General features: G+C 46.3%; 1 protein-coding gene across 6 annotated transcripts in view; it reads right to left on the reverse strand.

Annotated features, from left to right (window-relative positions):
* Positions 1-2,018: 2,018 nt before the first annotated feature.
* The window catches only part of LOC123755069 (uncharacterized), a 122,766-nt gene continuing 109,019 nt past the window's right edge, over positions 2,019-15,765 (reverse strand). The window contains exons 3-6 of one of the 6 annotated variants that reach the window (XR_011229889.1): positions 15,171-15,304; positions 7,292-7,529; positions 3,899-5,530; positions 2,019-3,867 (exon numbers count right to left, since the gene is read on the reverse strand). Coding sequence is in view for 1 of the 6 variants with exons in the window: in XM_069332957.1 (XP_069189058.1) it covers positions 5,463-5,530; positions 7,292-7,529; positions 15,171-15,304 (440 nt within the window). In the remaining 5 variants the exon portion in view is untranslated. Of the gene's footprint in view, positions 5,531-7,291; positions 7,530-15,170; positions 15,305-15,765 lie in introns of all 6 variants that reach the window. The other 5 variants (XR_011229891.1, XR_011229888.1, XR_011229892.1 and 2 more) reach the window with 5 other exon arrangements.

Below are 15,765 nucleotides of genomic sequence, written 5' to 3' on the forward strand. Positions count from 1 at the left end.
GCGCCACTCATCCTATGGGTGGTCATATCACCAAAGCAGCATATACAGCACTCCCCAATAGGAAGAAAACCCGCTGGGTTGTGTCAAGGAAAATTTTCTGAATATTGCATTCATTTATGAGTGTAACTGTGCGTCTCAGTCATGACTTCAGGCTTTAAATGCTGACCAATATGAAGATATTTCCACGTGTGTTTCCCCCGGAAGACTTTGATAAGTCACCCGCTTCTCCGTCTTGGTCCATGTGGCACAGGTTGCATTGTTTTATTGAGTTGTTTTATACTGCTTTTGCAATGGTGTTTGTGGGAGAGGAAGGGACGGAGTTGATGCTGTACCTGCTTAGTTGTGGTTGCGGGGGTTGAACTTTGCCTCTTTGGTCCCGCCTCTCAACTGTCAATCAATTGGTGTACAGGTTCCTGAGCCTACTGGACTCTATCATATCTACACTTGAAACTGTGTATGGAGTCAGCCTCCACCACATCACTGCCTAATGCATTCCACCTGTTAACTACCCTGACACTAAAAAAGTGTTTTCTAACGTCCCTGTGGCTCATGTGGGCACTCAGTCTCCACCTGTGTCCCCTTGTTCGTGTCCCACCAGTATTGAACAGTTTATCTTTGTCTCGATGACCAGACCACACACCAGAAGATGAGGAGACCACCACGTTTCGGTCCGTCCTGGACCATTATCAAGTCGATTGTCTATGGACTTGACGACAAACGTGGTCGTCTCCTCATCTTCTGGTGTGTGGTCTGGTTACCATATCTTCTGCCACGTTATTGTGACTCATCCTTTGTCTCTTTCAATTCCTCTGAGAATTTCATAGGTGGTGATCATGTCTTCCCCTAGTTCTTCTTTCTTAGAGCGACGCTAGGGTTCATTTCCGTAGCCATTCCCCTTAACTCATGCCTCTCAGCTCTGGTACTAATCTGACTCTTTTTCTGTGTTCATGTTCCCATTGTCACCGTACCAGGCCACCCTGTGTCACTGTATCCGTTTCACAAATACCATGTCATTGTTCTCGTGTCACTGTTTCCGTGTAATTTCACCCAAGTCACTGTACTCATTAGTCACTGTACTCGTGTCACGGCCCCTGTATCACTGTACATGTGTCTCTGTACACGTGTCACGGTCCCTGTATCACTGTACATGTGTCTCTGTACACGTGTCACGGTCCCTGTATCACTGTACATGTGTCACTGTTCCTGTGTCACGGTCTCTGTATCACTGTACATGTGTCTCTGTACACGTGTCACGGTCCCTGTATCACTGTACATGTGTCACTGTACCTGTGTCACGGTCCCTGTATCACTGTACATATATCACTGTACCCGTGACGCAATACCCATATTAATACCCGTGTTACTGTATCAATATCACTGTATCCGTGTCACCGTTTACCTGTCCCTGTATCAGGGTTACTGTACCCACGTTGCTGCACCCGGGCCACAGAACACGTGTGTCTGTATCCTTGTATCACTGATCCTCTGTGTCCGTGTATCTGGTGATTCACGCAGGATTAAATCAACACAAAAGACAGATACTTTTAATATTAAAGTAAGGTCGTTGTTGTTGTAATACCAACAAAGGGGAAATATCACCTTGAATGTTTTTCGCTCTATGTAATTATTGAGCAAATAATTAATGTAATCTATTGCAACATTTTATAATAGAACATGAGTCCATATGTATGATTTTTAGAAATTATGTGATAACATAATTAGCTAATAATTTTTTTTTAATTCAATTATCGGAGATTCGAACTAGGTTCTGAAGGTCGCAAAAGCGTTGTCATAGTATCCAGGACATAGAGGCTCGCATTAACATTGGCATGTACTTTACAGGCCCGAGTTCGATTCTACGATGATCTAATTGAATGAGATGTTACCATCCGCGCTATTCTCGATTGCATCTTGCAGGCCAGTAACGAAAGATTAGTGATGATTTAGCTACAAATTTATCCAGTTAGATAATGTTTTTTTTTCCAGAATTCAACTAAAATGTTAAAGAAATCAATGCGAAGAAATTTATCTTTATTAGGTAATTAACAGAAGTTTTTACACATGTTTCACCACAAACTTAGACACGTTGGCTGTTAGCTAACTAGGTCAGTGCCTAGTTAGGCCAGTATTCTCTCCGAGCGGTCACCCAACCAGCAGCTGGCCACAGTCAACGGTGTTTAACCAACTACGTCACATCATCCTCAACTGGCCTCGAAAACAACACCAATTTTTTTAACATTTCGAGATAATGATTTTAATTTCATAAGGTTTAAAAATACATCGACCTTTCCCTCTAGATTTGTCATTGATACATTTAAACTGTAGTCAAAATCTATAATTATAAATATTTTAGTCCAACGAGATTTAAAAAAACTCCAAGTTCTTGTAATTTATTTAGTTTCCATCAAACCAGACGCTGGTCAACACAACCTGGTGGAACGTTGGCTCAGGTCAACACAACCTGGTGGAACGTTGGCTCTGGTCAACACAACCTGGTGTAACGTTGGCTCAGGTCAACACAACCTGGTGGAACATTGGCACTGGTCAACACAACCTGGTGGAACATTGGCTCTGGTCAACACAACCTGGGGAACATTGGCTCTGGTCAACACAACCTGGTGGAACGTTGGCTCTGGTCAACACAACCTGGTGGAACGTTGGCTCTGGTCAACACAACCTGGTGGAACGTTGGCTCTGGTCAACACAACCTGGTGGAACATTGGCACTGGTCAACACAACCTGGTGGAACATTGGCTCTGGTCAACACAACCTGGGGAACATTGGCTCTGGTCAACACAACCTGGTGGAACGTTGGCTCTAGTCAACACAACCTGGTGGAACGTTGGCTCTGGTCAACACAACCTGGTGGAACGTTGGCTCTGGTCAACACAACCTGGGGAACATTGGCTCTGGTCAACACAACCTGGTGGAACATTGGCTCTGGTCAACACAACCTGGTGGAACGTTGGCTCTGGTCAACACAACCTGGTGGAACATTGGCACTGGTCAACACAACCTGGTGGAACATTGGCTCTGGTCAACACAACCTGGGGAACATTGGCTCTGGTCAACACAACCTGGTGGAACATTGGCTCAGGTCAACACAACCTGGGGAACGTTGGCTCAGGTCAACACAACCTGGGGAACGTTGGCTCAGGTCAACACAACCTGGTGGAACATTGGCTCAGGTCAACACAACCTGGTGGAACATTGGCACAGGTCAACACAACCTGGTGGAACATTTGCACTGGTCAACACAACCTGGTGGAACATTGGCACTGGTCAATACAACCTGTGGAACACTGGCACTGGTCAACACAACCTGGGGAACGTTGGCTCAGGTCAACACAACCTGGTGGAACGTTGGCTCAGGTCAACACAACCTGGTGGACGTTGGCTCTGGTCAACACAACCTGGTGGACGTTGGCTCTGGTCAACACAACCTGGTGGAACATTGGCTCAGGTCAACACAACCTGGTGGACGTTGGCTCTGGTCAACACAACCTGGTGGACGTTGGCTCAGGTCAACACAACCTGGTGGAACGTTGGCTCTGGTCAACACAACCTGGTGGACGTTGGCTCAGGTCAACACAACCTGGTGGACGTTGGCTCTGGTCAACACAACCTGGTGGAACGTTGGCTCAGGTCAACACAACCTGGTGGAACGTTGGCTCTGGTCAACACAACCTGGTGGACGTTGGCTCTGGTCAACACAACCTTGGGAACGTTGGCTCTGGTCAACACAACCTGGGGAACGTTGGCTCTGGTCAACACAACCTGGGGAACGTTGGCTCTGGTCAACACAACCTGGGGAACGTTGGCTCTGGTCAACACAACCTGGGGAACGTTGGCACTGGTCAACACAACCTGGTGGAACGTTGACTCTGGTCAACACAACCTGGGGAACGTTGGCACTGGTCAACACAACCTGGTGGAACGTTGGCTCTGGTCAACACAACCTGGTGGAACATTGACTCTGGTCAACACAACCTGGGGAACGTTGGCTCTGGTCAACACAACCTGGTGGAACGTTGGCTCAGGTCAACACAACCTGGTGGAACGTTGGCTCTGCGTTACAGGTTTATTGATGTTTACGTTAAATTTGTTGGATATATCTAGCAAACATATTTATTTACAGCGTCACCCTGCCCGTCACCCTGACCGTCACCCTGACCGTCACCCTGACCGTCACCCTGACCGTCACCCTGGCCGTCACCCTGACCGTCACCCTGACCGTCACCCTGACCGTCACCCTGACCGTCACCCTGACCGTCACCCTGACCGTCACCCTGACCGTCACCCTGACCGTCACCCTGACTGTCACCCTGACCGTCACCCTGACTATCACCCTGACCGTCACCCTGACCGTCACCCTGACCGTCAGCTTGACCCTAAGTCAAGCCTGTCCGTCCGTCAATGCGCCAGCTTACCAATAATAATGACTGTCAAGCAGGTCCGTCAACATACATGATCTTGACCGTCAAGCTGGATATTACCTGAAGTCAATACTGCCGACGTGCTTGGTAAAGTGGTCAACATTCTCTATCAATACATTTTTATGTTGACTAAAACACACAAAGCAACACACAAGAAAGACAGATTCTGAAGAGTTAAAACATGATATCTTTATATTGATATAACACATATTGATATAAACATTATATCACACCACTCGCACCATATCAAAAGAGGGAAGAGTTTTAAGTAAAAATATGGCTACAATCTTTATGTTTCCAGGATAACGTTCGCTGATAACGTTCGTGGACAATATACACTGACACGTTCGTGGACAATATACACTGAAACGTTCGTGGACAATATACACTGACTGCTTCCAGGACAATATACACTGCCAGCTTCCAGGACATTATATTAGGTCTTTGCCTTGGGCGTCTCTGGGAGCGTGTCAGCCAGCAGGGACCAAGTCTCCTGAACACTTGTCAACAACGGAACACGTCTCAGTAATGGTCCAGGTGCCACTGTGAGGTGACTCCACGGAGCACCGTGGGTGAGGAGCGCCTGACATGTAGGGTCGTGCCACGTTAGACACGTTTACAACACTTCTCATCCGGCCCTCATAGACGGCATGATGTTTCAGTTAAAACTTTACATACGTTTCTGTCCCCTGGAGTATCTTCATTTCCATTAAATTTAGCTTCAGTTCACCGTGTCGGCTGCCTGCCCGACCTCTGCCTGTGCAAGCTGCCTGCTCGTCCTCCGCCTGTGCACTGCGCATCATGTCGTCCACACTGTCATTAGAGCCTGTCCAGCGGTCCATGGGGCCTCGCTGCCCAGAGGGGTAGAGGTGACCACGGGCCAGGGCTGGGCGGGCCGGGGATGGGCCGGGCCAGGGCTGGGCCGGGCTGGGGATGGGCCGGGCCAGGGATGGGCCCCGGACCTCCAGGCTCTCCCCAAGACTGCCGTCCTCCCCAGGAAGGTGTGGACTGTGGGCCAGGGGTTACCTACAGCGTCAGGAGCAGCACACTCGCCGTCAGCACCCTGGCCAGGTTCGAGACCCTCGCACACCATCCTGGAACACATACTGCATCGGTACACAACACACAAAATGGCGTTCTGTTAATGTGAAAGAATTTTGTTTTTTTTTGAGCTTTACGTATATCAGGACTAGAGAGATATCACATGAAGATAACTACTGAATACGTCAACAATTTATTTTAATCTATTATGATGGATTTAAAACTATCCAATAGTTTTAGGATAACTATTAAAAACATTTATTATTTAAAAACTTTAGTTGCATTTGAGGCACCTCGCCTTACTCAAGGAAGCCAACCACCAGTAGTCTACCCAGACCAACCCACCACCCACCTCGGCCCACCACCCACGGGGCCCACCACCCACGGGGCCCACCACCCACCTCGGCACCACCCACGGGGCCCACCACCCGTAACACCGTAAAGGTGTTTTGTATATTATATATATACATAGAGATACAAGAGCCACAGACAAGATTTTGAGAGGCGCCATTCTGTCGGCGTGAAAGTCACACCTCCAAGTGACCAAGGTCGGGTCGTGTGAAGTTGACCTTGTTTCTGCTAAGGTCACAGTTGCAGGCGGGTAGCCGGGGGTGTCCTTCAAACAAGCCGCTGTTTAAGGTGTGGTTTGGTAGATGGCCTGGGGTTATCTACTTGTGGGCGGAGCTTAACTACTGGGTTCAAAATAAAAACCCAGAGAGCTGTAGATTAGGGAGCAATAGGAGAACAGCAGAGGAGAGCAGTGAACAGCAGACAGTCAGGCTGTCCGGCTAGGTAGAGACTCTGCCTCTCAACCCCCTCCACCATCTCTCTATCCAAATTAGGCCCAGTCCTCGGTGAGTTGAACATTAAGGTAACTTAGTCGTGTTTCCTTTTGGGTTGTGTGGTTATCTTGGGGCAGACACCTGTAATGGTTCTCAAAGTTTACTGTAATAACTCACATTGTATAGTTGTATATATTGTAACATCAAAGTTAATGATATATATATTTAAACCATAATAAGTATCATAATTCAAGCACCCAAACTGAAGGTTCACTCTGTCAGGATAACTATACAATGTGAGTTATTACAGTAATCTTTGAGAACCATTACAGGTGTCTGCCCCAAGATAACCACACAACCCAAAAGGAAACACGACTAAGTTACCCTAATGTTCAACTCACCGAGGACTGGGCCTAATTTGGATAGAGAGATGGTGGAGGGGGTTGAGAGGCAGAGTCTCTACCTAGCCGGACAGCCTGACTGGCTGCTGTTCACTGCTCTGCTCTGCTGTTCTTCTATTGCTCCCTAATCTACAGCTCTCTGGGTTTTTATTTTGAACCCAGTAGTTAAGCTCCGCCCACAAGTAGATAACCCCAGGCCATCTACCAAGCCACACCTTAACCAGCGGCTTGTTTGAAGGACACCCCCGGCTACCCGCCTGCAACTGTGACCTTAGCAGAAACAAGGTCAACTTCACACGACCCGACCTTGGTCACTTGGAGGTGTGACTTTCACGCCGACAGAATGGCGCCTCTCAAAATCTTGTCTGTGACTCTTGTATCTCTATGTATATATAATATACAAAACACCTTTACGGTGTTACACACCCACTAGGACCCACCACCCACCGGGGCCCACCACCCACGAGGGCCCACCACCTACCTGGCCCACCACCCACCTCGGTCAGCAGCAGCAGGGGCCCACCACCCACTAGGACCCACCACCCACTGGGGCCCTCCACCCACCTGGCCCACCACCCACCAGGACCCACCACCCACTAGGCCCCACCACCCACCAGGCCCCACCACCCACCTCGGCCAGCAGCAGCCCGGCCCTCCATGATGGAGGCGTGGTAAGGAAGGTCGGCGGGTATGAGCGCCTCGGTGCTGGCCCAGTAGAGGTCAAAGATGGACGCCGTGCACTTGACCGAGACGGCTCCTCCCTGCAGTAGTCTTGGCCGCAGGGGGAAGCGGAGGCCAAGGACCGCGGTCTCCAGGCCCGTCTCCGGGTCCTCCTGGGGCGGGTATGGGATCAGCCAACCCGGGTCCGCCTGCAGTAAGGGAGACACAGGTCACTTTAGCACATGAGAGACGGAATGAGAGAAAAGAAATATTGGAAATAATTTTCATCATAATTGTATTAGTTGTATATCGTGTTGACAGCTGAGGCCAGCGTGGGATGAGAGGATGAGAGCAGTGAGGCAGTATAAGGATGAGGGATGAGGGACAGGACGATAGGGACTCCTGGATTATCCTAAGCCAATGGATCAGGTTATCTGCCCCGTTAAAATATTTACAGATAACGTTAATAGAACAGTCGCCATAAAGTGATTATTGAACAATTTGTTTATGTAATCATTGACTCTCAAGCTGAGGAGCACCGCACCTCCTGGCTGTAGTGTGGCGACTGCTCTCTACTACACCTCACGAGGCAGTACTCTTCACTCTCTGAGTCTTGAGGCTTACAAAGATTTTGATAAAGTTGAACTCACGTTGATAGAGATATGTGGAAGATATATTGCAGAATGCAACTTAATGTTGAGTCCTGTCATGTGTACTTTGGATTATCCCAGTCTAAAACTAATTGCCAAAGAGATTCCTGTAACATATTCTGAAAATCATCAACGTCACACTAAATCCTCTAAGTGAACACTGGTCTGTTTGGTAATCATCATACCTGGTTAAAAGTAACTACCTGTAAACATTTTCCCTATACAATATCCCCTCTGCTGTATGCCAGTGTTTGCCTTTTGTTAGTTTAGTTCATTTATTATGCACCCCATACCCATCTTGTGGGCAGTAGTGGGAAGGGTTACAGAGGCACATAATGGGTTCAGGGACTGAACCCCACAATTCATTTAGCTAAGCAAGTTACAATCTTGATGAGCTAGTTACAAAATTCAGTATAAGTCGTCACATCATCACTGGGTTGGAGATCGACCAAAAGTAGTTTCTAAATTAAGCAACTGACATGTGGAGAGTTAGTGTCACAATTGATATATTTGTCCTGCACACCGCCCCCCCCCCCATCCAGTGGGCAGCGGTGGATAGGTTACAATCACTTAATTTAATTACTACCTACAGTTAGTAAACACGGGATATTTGGCTAAAATTTATGGTAGCAGATCATTTTGAATGAAATATTTACACATCGCTGGAACATTGGTTATAGAATTGTGTCTGAATTCACGCATCTTTTCGTACTCCGACACATAGTGACGGAGGGTGTGCGAATAATTTTGTTGACACAGATTACATTTGGTCAGGTCTACATCAACAGATAATGTGAATTCCCAGAGATACTTGTAACCGAGTCTAAGCCGAGCAGTAGTAACATCTAGAAGTCTGCTGATTTTATTGGATGATCCATAGATGTGTGGCTCCTGCATGATAGTATGATGATTGATGGAATTACTGGTGTCGATTTAACTTTGCCTCATATCTAGAAGATTTTGTTGAAGTTCTCGGTGTACTGCAGCTCTCAGACTGCTTATTGACAATCCAAGGTTATACTCAATGTCTCCTTTAAAGGCAGATTCTTTGGCTAACTCATTATCTCTATCATGCATTCGGAGGCCAACATTAAATGGAGTCCAAATAAAATGGACCCTGTTACCATCATTAATAATTTTGTTGTATTTGTGTCTAGCTTCGGACACGAGCATGTTACAGTTATGTCTTATTTAAAGAGTTGAAATCAATTAAGGATGATAAAGAGTCACTTACAATTAATATATCAAGTACTAAAAAGTACACATTTCAGTGCAAGGATCAAGGCAAATAGTTTGGTCTGAAGGGTAGAGGCCCAGTTGTTTATACGGACTCCCCACTCAAAATATAAGCCATCGTCCATTGTCAGAACAACTGCACCCCCTGGGGCAGTGTAGGGAACCATCAGTGTATATGATTTGAGAGAGAGAATGCTCTGTGGAGAGAGCAACAAAATGGCTTAAGGCGTTGAGCTTTGCCTCAAGATGAAGCTTGGGCTGATCTCAAATTTGTTTCTTGGGTGGAAAGGAAGGGATTAAAAAGGAAAGGGGTGTAATCTCCCACGGTGCAGGAAAGTGCCACTGTTGTCTCTTGGTACAAATTATAAATCTGATACATTCTGCGTTCAGTTCCAGATTTAGTTATCCATTTTGAACAATGCTGACCTTCAATAAAGAAATTCTGGAGGGCTGCTGTGCAAGGGGTTAGGATGAGTTAGCTTAAGCATTAATATACCAATTTGACAGTTAATTTCAGTAACACGATCAACAACGCTCGGAATATTAAGTTCCTTTCTCATTTTTAGTATCTTTGTGGTACAAGGGCACCCATGGATTATCCTCAAGGCTTCGTTCTGCAATTATTCAAGCCCTCCAAACTTTCTTTCAGGCATCAGAACAAGCAGAGGTGCAGCATAATCACTAAAGATCTGATGTATGCAAAGTACATCATTTTGACAATTCTGACATTGGCACCATAGCCTGGGTGATAACCTGCAACAGTCTTGAGAGCTCGGAGTCTCTTTTATACTGACGACAGAGTCTGAATACACCAGGACCATACAGTGGCACCTCAAGGCCAAGGTATTTGAATCTGTTAACGTAGACTAGCTGGGAGCTATCAGACAGTTGCATCTTGCGAACAACTCCTCCCTGCCTGGGTGGGCGCCGATTGTATATCTTTGTTTTCTCTGCTGAGATAATTAAACCTAGGTCCTGACATGAGTCTAATACAGAGTTAAGAGTGTTCTGCGTGTTAGCATACCCAGTGGTGTGTATCATTATATCATCAGCATAGCTAATGATGTGGACGTTGGGTTTGCTCGGTATAGAGTTTAACAGCGTGTTTATTAAGATATTAAATAAGGAAGGACTGAGGAGACAACCCTGCGGGGTACCTAGTTCAAAGTCTCTTGTTACACTCCTATGCCCCTGGAAAAATACAGATGACTTCCTGTTGGATAATTAACCCCTGATCCAAGAAAGAAGCCGACCATCAATATTCATTCTTGCAAACTCACTTCAGATAACATGTCGTTTTGCAATATCAAAGGCAGACTTGAGATCTAGGAAGGTGGTATATGACTTTTCAGTGTGCAGGGTAAGAAAGGTGGAGATACAATGTTGCACACTCCTTCCATGCATGAAGCCATATATCTGGGGGGATAGCATGGTTCTTACTCTATGGAGGAGACGGTTTAGGACCATTCTCTCGAATATTTTGCAAATGCAGCTAGTAAGGGAAATTGGGCGGGGAGCATTCTCTTGATTTGGCTTGAGAAGTGGAATGATTATAATGTTGGTTCAAGAGATAGGAAGTTCCCCAGTAACATAGCTCATATTATACAGCTCAAGCAGGGGATTCCCTGGTACTAAAGGGAGCAGACGCAATATGTCATAAGTGATACCATCTTCAGAAGGGGAATTTGTGACTTTACCTTTGTTTACGGCCGCGAGTAATTCAAACTCAGTAAATGGCACGTTGCATTCATCTTCCTTGTTGAGCATGAAGTCAACGAGCCTTTCTCGATCTCCGTAACCAGCATTTAATCTGAACTGTGTGTCTGGGGGAATAATATTGAAGCTAGAGGTGGTTGCCCAAGCATCGACTAACTCGTTTGCTCTGTGTAGAGGGTGAGGGTGTGCTACTTGGCCGATCTTATCGCCTTTTATTCTTTTAATATCCTTCCAGCCTTGGCTGAGGGATATTAAAAGAATTAAAAGCAATAAGATCGGCCAAGTTTGCCTTGACAATGCAAAATTGTCATTAAATAAAAATTAAAGTCTATGTAATCGAAGCTTAACTTTTCATATTCTCAGACTTTGTGAAGAAGGGGGTATTGGGGCCGTGCCCCCCTTTACAGAACCACAGGGTAGACCCTGAACCCCTTATGACCCTCCCGACTAAATCATCCTTAATCCTGCAAGGTTGAATGACTCCTCAAGCGTGTGGCCTCCACCCCCGAACAGAGACATTGTTAAAGACATAGATAATTTTATTGTTATAGACATAGATAATAGATTATGCTTGGACTGTAACTGCTTTGGTAAGGTTGGTTTTATTATTAATTAGCTGCGCTAGGTTATCGAAATATTTGTGAATATGTTGGTAGTGTTATAAAGGGATTTTATAAAAAAAATTATTTTATAAACATTATAAAAGTGTCAAACCATTTGCTGCTTAATTAGAGTTCATCATTTATTAGTGAGCTTGAGAGTGTCTTCTTATAACCATTCTCTTTGTCATTATTAAGTAAACACAATTGTCAATTGTGTGTTGTATATTATGTGTTGTAAGTGTCGAGACACCTGCACGTTCACAATAACACTCTTGTTTGACCTAAAACTTAGAATTTTGTGTCATATTTATTATTTAACTCGCTGTTGGGTTACGTTGTTATTTAATGAAGTCTTTGTTGTATATTTTTCAGCCATAATTTTTATGTTGACCTAATGAATGTTTATATACATAAAAAGTATTATTGTCCCTCTTTGAGGCGAGTCTTACAAACAAACAGGTTCTCAGTATGTGCATCAATGTTTATAATTAAATTGGGATTGATATTAATTGGGTAATTAAACAAAAACGGCCTTGTATTCCGACGGCCGTTTGGTCATGGGAGTGGCACTACGTGTTTGACATTGTATATGTATCTGTGTTCTGATATTCGAAAGTCGTTTGAAATATTTCCAAAAGCCAAGGTTTGGAGTATTTTAATAGTGTCTAGTAGTTCAATAAAGTTTGTTTATAAGAGCGGTTCCGGTTTTGTGTCAGTAGCAGGGGTGTGTGAGAGTTCCTTCTAAGAGAGTTCTTCTTATTTTTGAGAGTTCCTTCTAAGAGAGTTCTTCTTATTTTTGAGAGTTCCTTCTAAGAAAGTTCTTCTTAGTTTTGAGAGTTCTTCAAAGTGATTGTTGCTCAATGTTTCACTGCATCGAGAACATTTATCAGTGACACTCGCTATTGAGTTTCTGTGAAAAATGCAACTTCTCTTAATTTGTCAACTAGTTTGGCGTTTTTTACGTTAGCATTCATGACCCACTTTCTCAGTGAGTCACCCAAATGTATAAATATAAATATATATATATATATATATATATATTATATATATATATATATATATATATATATATTTATATATATATATATATTATATATATATATATATATATATATATATATATATATATATTTAATATGTATATATATATATATATATATTTAATATGTATATATATATATATATATATATATATATATATATATATATATATATATATATTTATATATATATATATATATATATATATATATATATATATATATATATATATATATATATATATATATATATATATTATATATATAAATAATTTCGAAGCAAAGGAGTAACCGGTCCATTCCCTGACACCTGTTTTAACCGACTCAGCCACGATGGGCTAAAACTCGGTTTCCCCAGAACTCTACTGAATTCAAAGGGATGCTGAGCAGTGCCCAAACTGGAGCACATCGAGGAGTTGACAGTCGACCCGCCACACGCGGGCCTCCGGTAAGGCCATTCTCACTCTTACCACACACTCAGGTCGCTAATACTGCCTGGGCTCCGGGTCCAGGGAAGGTGGTGAAGGAGAGGGAAGGTGGTGAAGGAGAGGGAAGGTGGTGAAGGAGAGGGAAGGTGGTGAAGGAGAGGGAAGGTGGTGAAGGTGGTGAAGGAGAGGGAAGGTGGTGAAGGGTAGGGAAGGTGGTGAAGGGTAGGGAAGGTGATAAATAGAGGGAAGGTGGTGAGGGAGAGGGAAAGTAGTTGTGCCTTGGACTAAAAAAGTTCATAATAATAAAGATGGAGTGAAGTGAAGATAACAACAGTGAAGAAGATGGTCTTGTGTAGTTTAGAAGGGTACAGAGTAGAAGGTTGCTTGTAGTGCAGATAGGTACAGTGATGAATACAGTGTGTAGGGAACACTACAGTGATGAATACAGTGTGTAGGGAACACTACAGTGATTAATACAGTGTGTAGGGAACACTACAGTGATGAATACAGTGTGTAGGGAACACTACAGTGATGAATACAGTGTGTAGGGAACACTACAGTGATGAATACAGTGTGTAGGGAACACTACAGTGATTAATACAGTGTGTAGGGAACACTACAGTGATGAATACAGTGTGTAGGGAACACTACAGTGATTAATACAGTGTGTAGGGAACACTACAGTGATGAATATAGTGTGTAGGGAACACTACAGTGATGAATATAGTGTGTAGGGAACACTAGAGTGATAAATTCAGAGTGTAGGGAACACTACAGTGAGGGCAGTAGTGGTGACCACCGTGCTGGTGAGGGCAGGAGTGGTGACCACCGTGCTGGTGAGGGCAGGAGTGGTGACCACCGTGCTGGTGAGGGCAGTAGTGGTGACCACCGTGCTGGTGAGGGCAGTAGTGGTGACCACCGTGCTGGTGAGGGCAGTAATGGTGACCACCGTGCTGGTGAACACTACAGTGAGGGCAGTAGTGGTGACCACCGTGCTGGTGAACACTACAGTGAGGGCAGTAGTGGTGACCACCGTGCTGGTGAACACTACAGTGAGGGCAGTAGTGGTGACCACCGTGCTGGTGATCACTACAGTGAGGGGCAGTAGTGGTGACCACCGTGCTGGTGATCACTACAGTGAGGGGCAGTAGTGGTGACCACCGTGCTGGTGATCACTACAGTGAGGGGTAGTAGTGGTGACCACCGTGCTGGTGAACACTACAGTGAGGGGCAGTAGTGGTGACCACCGTGCTGGTGAACACTACAGTGAGGGGCAGTAGTGGTGACCACCGTGCTGGTGAGGGCAGTAGTGGTGACCACTGTACTGGTGATCACTACAGTGAGGGGTAGTAGTGGTGACCACCGTGCTGGTGAACACTACAGTGAGGGGCAGTAGTGGTGACCACCGTGCTGGTGACCACCGTGCTGGTGAACACTACAATGAGGGCAGTAGTGGTGACCACCGTGCTGGTGAGGGCAGTAGTGGTGACCACCGTGCTGGTGAGGGCAATAGTGGTGACCACCGCGCTGGTGAGGGCAGTAGTGGTGACCACCGTGCTGGTGAACACTACAGTGAGGGCAGAAGTGGTGACCACCGTGCTGGTGAACACTACAGTGAGGGCAGTAGTGGTGACCACCGTGCTGGTGAGGGCAGTAGTGGTGACCACCGTGCTGGTGAGGGCAGGAGTGGTGACCACCGTGCTGGTGAGGGCAGGAGTGGTGACCACCGTGCTGGTGAGGGCAGGAGTGGTGACCACCGTGCTGGTGAGGGCAGTAGTGGTGACCACCGTGCTGGTGATGGCAGGAGTGGTGACCACCGTGCTGGTGAGGGCAGGAGTGGTGACCACCGTGCTGGTGAGGACAGTAGTGGTGACCACCGTGCTGGTGAGGGCAGTAGTGGTGACCACCGTGCTGGTGAGGGCAGGAGTGGTGACCACCGTGCTGGTGAGGGCAGTAGTGGTGACCACCGTGCTGGTGAGGGCAGGAGTGGTGACCACCGTGCTGGTGAGGGCAGTAGTGGTGACCACCGTGCTGGTGAGGGCAGTAGTGGTGACCACCGTGCTGGTGAGGGCAGGAGTGGTGACCACCGTGCTGGTGAGGGCAGGAGTGGTGACCACCGTGCTGGTGAGGGCAGTAGTGGTGACCACCGTGCTGGTGAACACAGGAGTAAGAGGTTACCAGCTCCTGGTTGACGTAGAAGGTGAGGGCAGCTGGCGGCTGTGACCGCGTGGACGAGCAGTTGACGGAGACGGCCTCGTGCAGCTGGTGGCTCAGGCTGCTGCGGCTCAGTCGCGGGTCCTCGTCAGGCAGGTCTGTGGGGGAACCACACGGGTAGTCGCCTCCACACATGCACTATAACACACCTGCACACTACCACACCTGTACACTAACACACCTGCACAAAACCACACCTGTACACTAACACACCTGCACAAAACCACACCTGCACACTAACACACCTGCACGCTACCATACCTGCACACTACCACACCTGCACACTACCATACCTGCACAATACCACACCTGCACACTACCACACCTGCACACTACCACACCTGCACAATACCACACCTGCACAATACGACACCTGCACACTACCACACCTGCACACTACCACACCTGCACAATACCACACCTTTACAATACGACACCTGCAAAATACGACACCTGAACACTACCACACCTGCACAATACCACACCTGCACAGTACGACACCTGCACACTACCACACTTGCACACTATCACACCTGCACAATACCACACCTGCACAATA

Source organism: Procambarus clarkii, chromosome 28 (genome assembly GCF_040958095.1).
Source record: "Procambarus clarkii isolate CNS0578487 chromosome 28, FALCON_Pclarkii_2.0, whole genome shotgun sequence".
Lineage (NCBI taxonomy): Eukaryota > Metazoa > Arthropoda > Malacostraca > Decapoda > Cambaridae > Procambarus > Procambarus clarkii.